Below are 12,205 nucleotides of genomic sequence, written 5' to 3'. Positions count from 1 at the left end.
GTAAAAGAGGACATAGATAATTTTAATTTTTTTTTTTTATTTTTTTTATTTTTTTTTTTTTAAAACAGATAATTTTGAAATCTAATATAGATCAATTATAATTTTACTACTAGCAATAAGTAAAAGTATGTTTTATCCATCCAATTAGCATATGTTCAATTCGCTTTCTTAAAAACAAAGTCCATACAACCAATCCCATTAATGATTTCTACAAATCTAATACTAGTAAATAAATTGATTATAAACTCTAAACAATTGTTTTCGAACCAAGTCAATATCAATTGTATTTATTTGATTAAGTCAAATTTTTTTAAAAAAAAAGAAAAGAAAAAAAGAAAATAGTGAGATTAATTCAACTTTGTCAATAAACAATCCAGTCTCGTCCTCAACTTCTCATTCTATTCATCCTCATTTCCCCGCCAAACTATAAACAATTGCAATTTGCAACTTTCCACCAAAACTTGTTTCTTGATCAAAAACCCCTAATTCTTTCTATGTTGTTATCAACTATAAATTTCTCTGCAACAATTTTAATTTCGCCAAAAAAATTTCTACTTTTTTCTTGGATTTTAATGTTGCCAATTTCATCAAAATGGAGGATTTTCAAACTTTACAAGAGATCCGCTGTGAATCGATTCCAATTTCTTCTGGTTCTGATGTTCCCAGAAATGCTCTTTTCTTTCATCGGTTAGTTTAAATAATCTCCATTTCCTTTTTATTGAACAATTTTGATCAGTTTATTATTGTATGATGTAATTTTTTTTTGTAAATTGGATGAAATTTTGTGTTATTTGCTTACAGAATTTGAATCTAAAGTTTAAATTTGTAAGGTATTGGGAATTAGGGTATTTGAATTGTAGTTCAAATTTATGTTTTATGAAGTACTGTGATTACATTAGCAATGTATTACTTTCATTTACTACATTAGCAACTACAATTCAAATACCCTATGATTTTGTACGTAGTACAAACTATTTTTCACAGTTAGCAGATGTTTACTAACTACAGAGTTTCTCAAAACTTGAAAAGAATTTTACCTCCGTTACATATTATTTGCAACGATTAGACATTTTTCCTCTTTACTTTATGTCATATCGTTGCAAATAATATGAAACGGAGGTAGTATATTTCTTGAAAGCTAAATTATTACTGTCACTAAAGCTGCGATTAACTATACACAGGTTTCCAGAACAAGGTACTGATTCCGTTGACCACGCTGACATAAGTTATTGTTCTATACACAGCAATGATGTTGCAACTGTACAGTGTATAGAATGTGTCAATAATGGACTGCCTGTCAAACACAGTTATCACTGCTCAAACAAGTGTTTTCGAGATGCATGGAAGAACCATTATTTGCATCATCATAGTGCAAATGTTAGCAATGCTTGTATCGAGGATAATGAAACACGGGGAACTCTAAATAGATGTAATTCTTGGCCACCTGGTGATATGGTGTCATGGTTTGATGAAAAGATAGAAGTGGTTATACCAACAGGGAGGATGTGGGTTAATAAGTTGGGCCCTTCAAATGCTTTAATACCATCAGCTGATGGTGTTGGCTTTAGTTTTAAACTCCAATCTGAAGCTGCAGTGTGTGCAGATGAAACCTTTGCTGTGACAGACCCTACCATTCAGAGGCTAAATTTGTCGTCTCGTTCTCTTATTTGTCTACCAGATTCACCGAAAACTGAGAAGCATGACCTGACTAACATGGTTTCTAAAGCTGGCAATTTCAATGTTCTAACTTATAATATATTGTCTGACATCTATGTTTATGTGGACAAATATCCTTACTGTCCTGAATGGGCTCTAACATGGGAATACCGCCGAAAAAATCTGCTTCGTGAATTGCTAAAGTATAATGCAGATATTTTGTGCCTTCAAGAGGTAATGACTCAGATTTCCATGGACATTTGCTATCCTACTTGTTTATGCTTGATACTGATAAGAGTGTTAGTCATGTCTGCAAAATTTGTCATACTGTATGAAGTGAATAATATCTTTACTTGTATGCATTACTTGGAAAGGATGAAAATTGTTATCATATATATATTGTGTCTTATGCAGGTTCAGAGTGATCACTTTGAGAATTTCTTCAAGCCAGAGCTAGAAAGTTTTGGCTATTCTGTTGCCTACAAGAAAAAGACTAAAGAGGTATTTTTTGTTGTTTTTACTTCTTGTTATGGTAAAGACTCATCTTTTCTGCTTCTGGCTGGCTGCATTAGGATATTATTGGACTACTCTTAGACTCTTATGTGCTAAAATGCATTCTTGAGTTTGAATAAGAATATATGTCTAGACTCTGGGGATGATCAATGAATCAACTGGTCAATAACATCTTCTTAAGAGTTAGTGTTGGGTGGCCCTTAGGCTATTCTTATGTCTTTTATTTTATGTATTTTACCCAGGTTTACACAGGTAGTGGTTATACAATTGATGGATGTGCCACGTTTTACCGCAATGACATATTTAAGGAGGTTATGTCCTATGAGGTAATGTTGACCTTTTCTAGGGGATTTTGTGGACTTGTAAGGATGCTATGTTTATGATCTTTCCGCCCTTGGTTATAGCTTGAGTACAGTAAGTCTGCATTGTCACTTATGGAAAAACTGGAACCAGGCTTGAGGGATTATGCTAGAGTTCGACTGATAAAGGTCTATATTCTTATTTTGTCTGTTCGTGAAATCGTGTCGATTTGGATTTTTTTCCTTAAAAATGAGAAAATTTTGTTTTCAGGACAACATAGCTCTTGCTGTCATATTGGAGGTGGTGGGCAATTTTGCTGATAGTGCTGCATCTTTTTCCAGACTCTGTGTGGTGCTGCTCGAATTTCTGTTATTTATTGATTGTGTTGGATACAGTTTGATTATTAGATGCTCAATTTTAGGTTAATGACCATATTTTTTGCATTTCCAAGATATTTCTTTCTTAATACGCAGGTTAATACTCACATATATGCTGGTAAGGGATTCCCAGATGTGAAGTTACTCCAGGTATGTTTAGATTTTGCTATTATCTCTATAATTTGATGTTGTCTTACAGAACCTTGACTTGAGGATGTTTTTGTACGCAAAGGTTTCTGATCTTGTCAATGAAATAGAAAAGACTATTGACTCAAAGATGCCTCTCTTTATCTGTGGGGATATGAACTCTTTTCCTGGAAGGTGAGACAACTACATTCAACATGAGGACGAATTGAATTTCACTGACATGGATTTCATGGTGAATAATGGGCTTTCTTGTTTGTATAAGAGTCTTAGCTGACAGTACTTGTTAATATATTTGACTGTGCCCATTCCAGCAGTTGCTAATACTGATCTACTTATTATTTGATCCATGCTTTCATACCTTTCAACGGTCTAAAACTCTAAACATCTTCTGTGCTAAACCTTAATTAGTTAATTTCCATTGTGCTTGTAAAATGCTTGTATGATACTACTAGTTTGCTACCCCTAACTGATTATGAGATAGTAATGAGCTGATGTTGCATGATGCTAGAGATCCTTCTAGGCCTCCTGTGATATTCACCTATGCAAGGAAGAAGCATGGCAAGGGTAGCATCAGTAACTGATTTTGCAAGGGCAGAAGAGTCCATTATTTTTATAATTCTGTTATGAGAAGTTTGTTATGGATAGGAAAGAATCTTTTAGTTTGGGTTTAGCTGGCTAAGTATCTTTAAGGAGGGAATATCAGTTGTAATAAGCATGCTAAGAATTTTGATAAGCTTTGCTTAGTGGGAGAGTCCTTTCCTCTCGAAAGAAAGGTGTATTGGTTGCATTAGACTGATTATCAATACATTCTATCCCTTCCTCTTCCTTTAATTTCTGGTTGTGTGTGAATATCTTTTACAGGTTGAGCTGATTCCTAGCAGTTGGTATCAGAACAACCCCTGACGGATGGATCCTCCGTGCGGAGCGTTTCTTCCACTTTTACAGGTTGTCGGCTGACGACCAGTTGGAGGCGGCGATCGTCGCGCTTGAGGGCGACGCCTTGCTCAGGTATCAGTGGGAGCATAGGCGTCAACCGGTGTTGACGTGGGAAGCAATGAAGAAGCTGGTCCTCAGAAGGTTTCGCACCACCGCCACCGGAACGCTCCATGAGCAGTGGCTGGCTCACCGGCAAACAGGTGCGGTGGCGGATTATCGACGCCGATTTATTGAGCTGCTTGCTCCGATTGAGGGGGTGCCAGAGGAGATTGCCAAGGGTCAGTATATAAATGGGTTAAGGGAGGAGATAAAAGTTGAGGTTCGGATCTTGGACCCGGTCTCTTTGGATCATGCCATGGATCTGTCCATGAGAATTGAAGAGAAGCTTCGATTGGGCCCACGGCCCAAGTCTACTGGACACCTGCCCACTTGGAGAACCCCATATCCAACAACCCGTTTTAACCCCACTACCCAAACCCAGAATCTTCCACTCTCAAACACGAACCCAGCTCACTCGAATTCGCCCACTACCCAGCCAAACACAAACCGCCTACCCACCAAACCCATCGGAGAGATAAGGCGTCTGTCGGAGTCGGAATTACAACAGAAACGCGAGCAGGGCCTTTGTTTTCGTTGTGACGAAAAATGGACCTTCAACCACCGTTGTCTCAAGCGCGGCTTAAGTGTCCTTTTAACCGTCGAGGAGGATGATGATGGGGAGAACTCCGGTGACTCGGCCACCGGGGAATTTTCTTTGGTGGAGACACAGGCCAACGGTGGTCTGGCGGAAGTTTCGCTGGGAGACGCCACCCCTGGTGTTTCTCTCAGTTCGGTGATGGGGCTTACTAGCCCAAAGACGATGAGAATGGCCGGAACGGTGAACGGACAACCCATGGTGGTGATGATTGACCCCAGCGCGACACACAATTTCATATCCACCTCGTCCTCTCAGAAGTTAGGCGTACTCCCCTCGGTTTCAAAAAATTTTGCGGTGACCTTAGGCACCGGCGAGGCGGTGCAAGGGGAAGGTTTATGTAGGGGGGTGGTGTTGGAGCTGCAGGGCGTCACCATAATCGAGGATTTCCTCATACTTCCTCTGGGTAGCTCCGATTTGATCTTGGGCATTCAATGGCTCGAGAAGTTGGGTACTATTGCCACCAACTGGAAAACTCAAATGATGAAATTCCAGTTGGGCGACACCTCAGTGACCCTCAATGATGATCAATCTCTGGGCCGGACAGGGGTCTCACTCAAAGCCATGATCAAATCACTTTGGAGGGAGAAACAGGGATACTTGGTGGAGCTAAACCACCTGGTAGGACCGGAGCAGGACAACCACTTGGGTGAAACTCCTCGGGGTTTACAGCAACTTTTGGAGGATTTCAAAGATGTGTTTGACATGCCGGAGGGACTGCCACCTCGTCGACCCATCGAACATGCTATCGTCTTAAAGGAGGGCTCTAATCCCGTGAGTGTCCGCCCTTATAGATACCCACAGAGCCAAAAGGATGAGATCGAACGCTTGGTTCAAGACATGCTGACAGCAGGTATTATCCAACCTTCTTCCAGCCCTTATTCAAGTCCCGTGTTGTTGGTTAGAAAGCGTGATGGGTCATGGCGTTTCTGTGTAGACTATAGGGCCTTAAATAAATGCACGGTGCCTGATAAATTTCCCATCCCCGTCATTGATGAACTGTTAGACGAATTGTTTGGTGCCTGTGTTTTTTCTAAATTAGACCTGAAATCAGGTTATCACCAGATTCGGGTCAGGGAAAATGATGTGCATAAGACAGCATTCCGCACACACGAAGGACATTACGAATTTCTCGTAATGCCCTTCGGCTTAACAAATGCTCCTGCTACTTTTCAGTCTTTAATGAACTCGGTTTTCAGGCCATTTCTCCGTAAATTTGTGCTGTTTTTTTTTATGATGTGCTGGTTTATAGTAAGACTTTTGAGGAGCATAAGTGTCACTTGACTGAGGTTTTGAGGGTACTGCAATCTCATAAATTATATGCCAACCAGAAGAAGTGTGAATTCGGGCAAGAACGGGTGGCATATTTGGGTCACATCATCTCAGGTCATGGGGTGGAGGTGGACCAGAGCAAAGTGCAAGCTATGTTGGCTTGGCCGCAGCCAAGGAATTTGAAAGAATTACGGGGTTTCTTGGGGTTGACAGGGTACTACCGGAAATTCATCAAAAATTTTGCTCAACTTGCCCGTCCTTTAACTGACCAGTTGAAGAAAGATATCTTTGGGTGGAGTGAGGCTGCCACGCATGCCTTTGACACTCTCAAGGTAGCCATGACCAAAGAACCTATTCTCGCTATGCCCGATTTTTCTCAACCATTCATCTTGGAAACGGACGCTTGTGGTCAGGGAGTTGGGGTTGTGCTTCTTCAGTCAGGACACCCTATAGCTTATTTTAGCAAGCTATTGGGTACTCGTGCTTGGAATAAACCGATTTATGAAAAAGAGCTAATGGCTATTGTGTTTGCGGTTGAGAAGTGGCGCCACTACTTGCTGGGACGTCATTTCATTGTGCGGACTGACCAGAAAAGTTTGAAGTTCCTGCTAGAACAACGGGAGGTTGGTCAGGCTTATCAAAAGTGGGTTGGTAAACTATTGGGATACACTTTTGATATCCAGTATAACCCGGCTCGAGTAACATTGTGGCGGATGCCTTGTCTCGGGAATTGGTACCTACCGTTTCGTGTGCCACCTTAGTGTCTTCTTGTGGGGTGCCATGGGCTACTTTTCAGCTTCACATCCAGAAGGACCCCCTGATTAGCAAACTTTCCAGCAACATCAGGAAAGGCGAAAAAGTTCCTAGATGGTTTACTCTTGACAACGAGGTCCTCAAGTACAAAGGGAGAGTGGTCATTCCCAAGGTCTCGGTTCTCACCTCCGCCTTACTCAGAGAGTATCATGATTCTCCTTTGGGGGGTCACGCAGGGGACTTTAAGACTTACCAGAGGCTGTCCGCGGAGTGGTATTGGATGGGAATGCGGAAAGATGTTTCCCGCTATGTTCAAGCTTGCCTTACATGTCAGCAAAACAAGGCCTCTACAGTCAGCCCAATGGGACTTTTGCAACCTCTCCCCATCCCCGACAAGGTTTGGGAGGACATCTCGATGGACTTCATTGAAGGCCTTCCGAAATCAGCCGGTTGGGACACCATATTAGTGGTCGTTGACAGACTCTCGAAGTATGGGCACTTTATTCTCCTCAAGCATCCCTTCACTGCCCCAATGGTAGCCCAAGCCTTTGTTCGGGAAGTAGTGCGTTTACATGGTGTTCCTTCCACTATTGTGTCAGAGATAAGGTGTTTCTCAGCGTTTTCTGGAATGAGCTCTTCCGGCTGCAAGGCTCCCAATTGGCTAGAAGTACAGCATATCACCCGCAATCGGACGGGCAAACGGAGGTGGTGAATAAGGGGGTAGAGGCATATCTTCGTTGTTTTGCCAATGGAAAACCACGGTCGTGGTCCACCTGGATTCCGAGTACTGCTACAACACTTCTTTCCACACAGCTACAAATTACACTCCCTTTAAGGTGTTGTATGGTCGGGACCCTCCCCATCTTGTCCGTTATTCCTCGGGTGACACTTCAGTGGCATCGGTGGAAGATCAGCTATTGGAGCGGGATGCGGTGCTGGATGACTTGAAATTTCATCTGGTGAGGGCCCAAGAGTCCATGCGCCATTATGAGGACAAAGGCAGAAGGATGGGACATTTTGAGGTAGGAGATCTGGTATTCTTGAAACTCCAGCCTTACCGTCAGCATTCAGTGGGTAAAAGGACTAATGAGAAATTGTCTCCGAGATACTATGGGCCATATCCGATTCTTCAGAGAGTAGGGGAGGTAGCCTATAAACTTCTGCTACCAGAGGGGGCTAGGATTCACCCTGTTTTTCATTGCTCTCAGCTTAAAAAGTCGATTGGTCAGGGTCATGTTCCTTCTCCATTACCTGTTCAGTTGTCCTCTGACTTGGTCCTTGAGGTGCTGCCTGAGACGGTGTTGGGTGTCAGAAATAGCATGGCAACCTGACTGTGGCAGAGGTTCTAATCAAGTGGCAACACCTGCCTGAGTTAGAGGCTACCTGGGAACCCTTTGAGGATATTGCTGCCAGAATTCCACCTTGAGGACAAGGTGAAACTTGTTGGGGGGGGGGGGGGGGTATTGCTAGAGATCCTTCTAGGCCTCCTGTGATATTCACCTATGCAAGGAAGAAGCATGGCAAGGGTAGCATCAGTAACTGATTTTGCAAGGGCAGAAGAGTCCATTATTTTTATAATTCTGTTATGAGAAGTTTGTTATGGATAGGAAAGAATCTTTTAGTTTGGGTTTAGCTGGCTAAGTATATTTAAGGAGGGAATATCAGTTGTAATAATCATGCTAAGAATTTTGATAAGCTTTGCTTTGTGGGAGAGTCCTTTCCTCTCGAAAGAAAGGTGTATTGGTTGCATTAGGCTGATTATCAATACATTCTATCCCTTCCTCTTCCTTTAATTTCTGGTTGTGTGTGAATATCTTTTACAGGTTGAGTTGATTCCTAGCACATGATTGCCTTTTTACTGAACAACTTGCTTCCAATTATGAAGTGGATTGTTATTGAACTTAATGCTTGCAAACCTATAAAGTTGCCCTTCCTGCTATCTGTCAGTCTTCAACTGATGACTTAACTTGCAGAAGTTGTAAGTTGTGATGGTACCTTGATGATTTGTTGGTAGCTTTTTAAAGACTGCACAAGTGGACCAAAAAAAAAAGGAAAGAAAGATTATCTGTGAACTGGAGTTCTCATCAGATGTTAGGCTGTTAGGAAATTAGCTAGTTACCATGCTCTCCACCTATTACAACTATTTTAAATTGATCAGAAAAAGATCAATTCAAAATTCATTTATATCAATCATGAATATATTGTTTCTCATGATCTGTTTCTTAGAAAAAGATCTGTTGTTGCAGTGATCCTTATGTTCTGCTCACAAAGCATGAGGTGGATATTGCATGTGCAGAGGCACCTGATCCACTATGTATATTTCAGCATCTCAAACTTCAGCATTCAATGAAATTGGTAACTTCAGATTGATATTCTTGTATCTTTTTATGACTTTTGACACTATACCTCAATTCTTGTATGTATGCCGTTTTTGTAGTACTTATGTTGTGCCTGATGGTACTGATTAGCTGCTGCATTTCTCTTTATCCCAAAAAAATTTCACCTATGAATATATTTTGTTACAGTGAGTACTTCATTGCAGGCCAGTGCATATGCGTCAGCATTTCTCAAGCCTCTCAATGATATCAAAAGAAGAAGGATGAAAATGAAGCATTCTAAAACAGGGGAGCCTCTTTTCACCAGTTTGACACCTTTTTATGGTAGCACCTTGGATTATATCTTTTACACAGGTATTCTTTCATATTATGCCTTTGTCGCATTGTTTGCCAAGGTCTAAATTTGTTTTGTTCCCCTTCCTGCTATTTACAAAGTCATCTTTTCTCGATTCTTGGAAGGGCTAAGGTTGTGTGATTCCTAAACTTCCAGACCCTGCCATCTTCTTTTCAGGAGCCTTATCCAATGGATTGATGGTATAGATTGATATCTTCTTCAAGAGTCATTAACTTTTCACAACCTCATAATCCACTTTAGTATAAACATCACCTTTCTTTAGACTGTACACGTTTTCATTTGGGAGCACATGATCATAATTCTTTACATCTATGCAGTAATACTGACTGGTACGTTGCTAGTCAAAGAATTTGCTGCTGAATGATTTTATTGACATGTCTGTCGCTAGTTATTCATTGGTTTCTAAACTCACTCTACCAAAGGCGTGCCATGTGCTAACCTACCTACATTTTTTTTAACTTCATTAATAACATTAAGTCACCGTGCTTTAAACTTTAATTAATTGCTGCAGTCTGATATATTCATCTACATGTATTTACTTCTGCTTTAGAAAATAGTTTTAGTTGATTTTATATTTTGTTCTTACAGTGGATAGCTTGGAAGTCGAAGGCCTCTTGGAGCTCCCTGAATTTGAGAGTGTGGGTAGAGCGCTTCCCTCCCCTTTTTGGTCATCAGACCATATTGCGCTCATGGGAAGTTTTCGAATTACAAGACCATTTCTTGGGTGAAATAGGAAGTTGCACACGATGGTATGTTTAGTAGCTCGTAAAGTTGCACTTAAACATCTAGTAAAAAATACATTATGAAAGTTGTGTTATGATTCCATATGAATGTATTTTTTTATTACATGTGTTTCACATTGAACATTGAAGGCTTTAGTAGTGTTGTCCGCTAGCCAATGATGGACTTTTGATCTTAGAACATCGGCGTATATATCCTAAAGTAACTACATATTCATCTGGTGTCTGATGTTAACCAATTGGTTCTTTAAAGATCATCTCACGAGATCTAGATATCTAAGATGATAGTATTCTTCTTAATCATTTTCACTTTACTTTTTTCAGAGACTGTTTAGAGAGAGAAAGAGAAAGAGAAGAAGAAGAAGTAAACTTGTGTCAGATAGCAGCCATAGCAGCTTTGGCACAGCGTATGGTGTTGTGAGAGTCTGAATTGCTTCCACCATCATCTTCGAAGGAACGCGCAAGTTTTTTTAATTGGGAAAGGCGAGAATGAGGAGAGCACACGTTATTATACAATCAATGCTAATTAATGAAATGGCGTTGAAGGCAAGTATGAAATTTCGGATTGGTGAAACATTTTCGTTTTGTGTTTGTGTTATGAACTTATGATGCAACTTCCTTCAAAGTTTTGTTGAATTTAATTTAAAAAGTCTGGTTGCACTTTTTAGAGGTGTCAATTGGCTCAATTCAATCAACTTTTTTTTTTTTTTTTTTTTTTTTTTTTTTTTTTTTGAAGAAATTCAATTCAATCAACTTACTCCTTATCTACTTGTAAAATACAGTAATCTATATCTTCTATACTTAGTATTTAAAAACACAAACCACACATTACTCATATGCCACATGTCACTACAAATCACTCATATGCCACATACCACCTTCTTTATCAAAAAATAAAGTTCATGTCTTTATGCATTATGTAACTTGCAAATTTAAGTAAGGAAATTAAGCGTTTCAACTACACCAAAATAAAGTCGTAGTCGTTTCATCTCCTAAACTTAAAATAAAGTAATAGTAAAAAAAAAAAAAAAGTTGAGCTAATTAGTCCACATTATATATATATATATATATATATATATATATATATATATATAAAGTATGATAAAACAATAATGACTCATATAACACAAATAAGCAACACATTACAATGAAAATATTCTACGTAATAACTCGTGCATGGAACGGGCCAGAAGGCTAGTTAACTAATAATAATGATAAAGTACTTTATAGTTTACAGAGTATATATTACTCCGTATTTTGTATATGGAGTAAATGAGATAATTGTTAAAGTAATAATTCCTTTTATTTCAAGAATCTACATGGGTTTTCTAATTTCTATTTTACATAGTTTTGTCTCTCATTTCCAAAATCTATAATCCAACATAACTTTATGATGTGTATATTTTGTTGCTCTTAGCTTCTCAGGTGCAACTAATAATAAATAACGCAAATTGATGTCATACTTCATTAATTCAGACTTTTTTTTCTAAAATTTTAAGCCTTTAACACACTAGTACGTTGATCATTAGATTGTGTTTATAAATATACTCTCATTATTCTTACCTTCTTAATCAACAATCGCCCGTAATAATTGAATACCTAAGCAAGTAAGCATAAATGTATAATGTGATTGTGTTAAAGCAAGCGGTAGCTAAATAAAATATTAAAAATACAAAACGAGATACCATAAAATTGCAAGTATTTTGTTTTTTTTTTTAAATAATTTATTTATTTATTTATTTTTGAAGAAAGAAATTTGTTTAATTACTTCCCAAAAATTTATGATTGGGAATGAAAGAAAAAGGGGAGAGCGCGTTCTATATAAGAACGCTAAATAACGAAATGGTGTGTTTCCTTGAAGGCTAAGAAAAATAAGAAAATAAATAAAAAATAGTACTGTATGTTTTAATATATAGGGGGATTTGGTTATCAGACATATATTCAGACCTACCAAATCATTGGATTATCATCTCTAAACAATGGAAGGCAACGAACCAAGTCAATAACATTGTATTAAATTTATTGATAAATTAACATGAAAAACAGAAAATAGTCAACAATCAATCTCGTAGTCAACTCGGCATTCTATTCATTATCATGACATCATTTTCCCCCGCCAAATATTA

The 12,205-nt window shown here is 38.9% G+C and overlaps 1 protein-coding gene across 2 annotated transcripts; it reads left to right on the top strand.

The window, feature by feature from the left end:
- The first annotated feature begins 332 nt into the window (after positions 1-332).
- LOC145638159 (carbon catabolite repressor protein 4 homolog 1-like) lies at positions 333-10,742 on the top strand. 2 transcript variants are annotated; one of them, XM_081689120.1, is made up of 12 exons: positions 333-687; positions 1,182-1,890; positions 2,071-2,157; positions 2,412-2,495; positions 2,574-2,657; positions 2,740-2,820; positions 2,943-2,996; positions 3,079-3,167; positions 8,895-9,003; positions 9,191-9,338; positions 9,928-10,088; positions 10,404-10,742. In XM_081689120.1, the coding sequence occupies exons 1-11, from the start codon at positions 593-595 to the stop codon at positions 10,065-10,067; spliced, it is 1,680 nt and encodes a 559-aa protein (XP_081545246.1). In that variant the 5' UTR covers positions 333-592; the 3' UTR covers positions 10,068-10,088; positions 10,404-10,742. The 2 variants fall into 2 exon arrangements, with proteins under 2 accessions (XP_081545246.1, XP_081545247.1); XM_081689121.1 differs by lacking the exons at positions 9,928-10,088; positions 10,404-10,742 and having other exon boundaries at positions 9,174-9,328.
- The last annotated feature ends 1,463 nt before the right edge of the window (positions 10,743-12,205 follow it).

This window comes from Chenopodium album, chromosome 7 (genome assembly GCF_948465745.1).
Source record: "Chenopodium album chromosome 7, dcCheAlbu1.1, whole genome shotgun sequence".
Classification (NCBI taxonomy): Eukaryota; Viridiplantae; Streptophyta; class Magnoliopsida; order Caryophyllales; family Amaranthaceae; genus Chenopodium; species Chenopodium album.
Note: the sequence above shows the minus strand (reverse complement) of the source record. Positions and strands in the feature narration are given on the sequence as shown.

Excerpts from the sequence above, each read along its gene's own strand:
- LOC145638159 (XM_081689120.1), top strand. The coding sequence starts at position 593 with ATGGAGGATTTTCAAACTTTACAAGAGATCCGCTGTGAATCGATTCCA. Across the intron at positions 2,997-3,078 it reads CAGATGTGAAGTTACTCCAG|GTTTCTGATCTTGTCAATGA; the intron begins GTATGTTTAGAT and ends TTGTACGCAAAG. Across the intron at positions 9,339-9,927 it reads GGATTATATCTTTTACACAG|TGGATAGCTTGGAAGTCGAA; the intron begins GTATTCTTTCAT and ends TTGTTCTTACAG.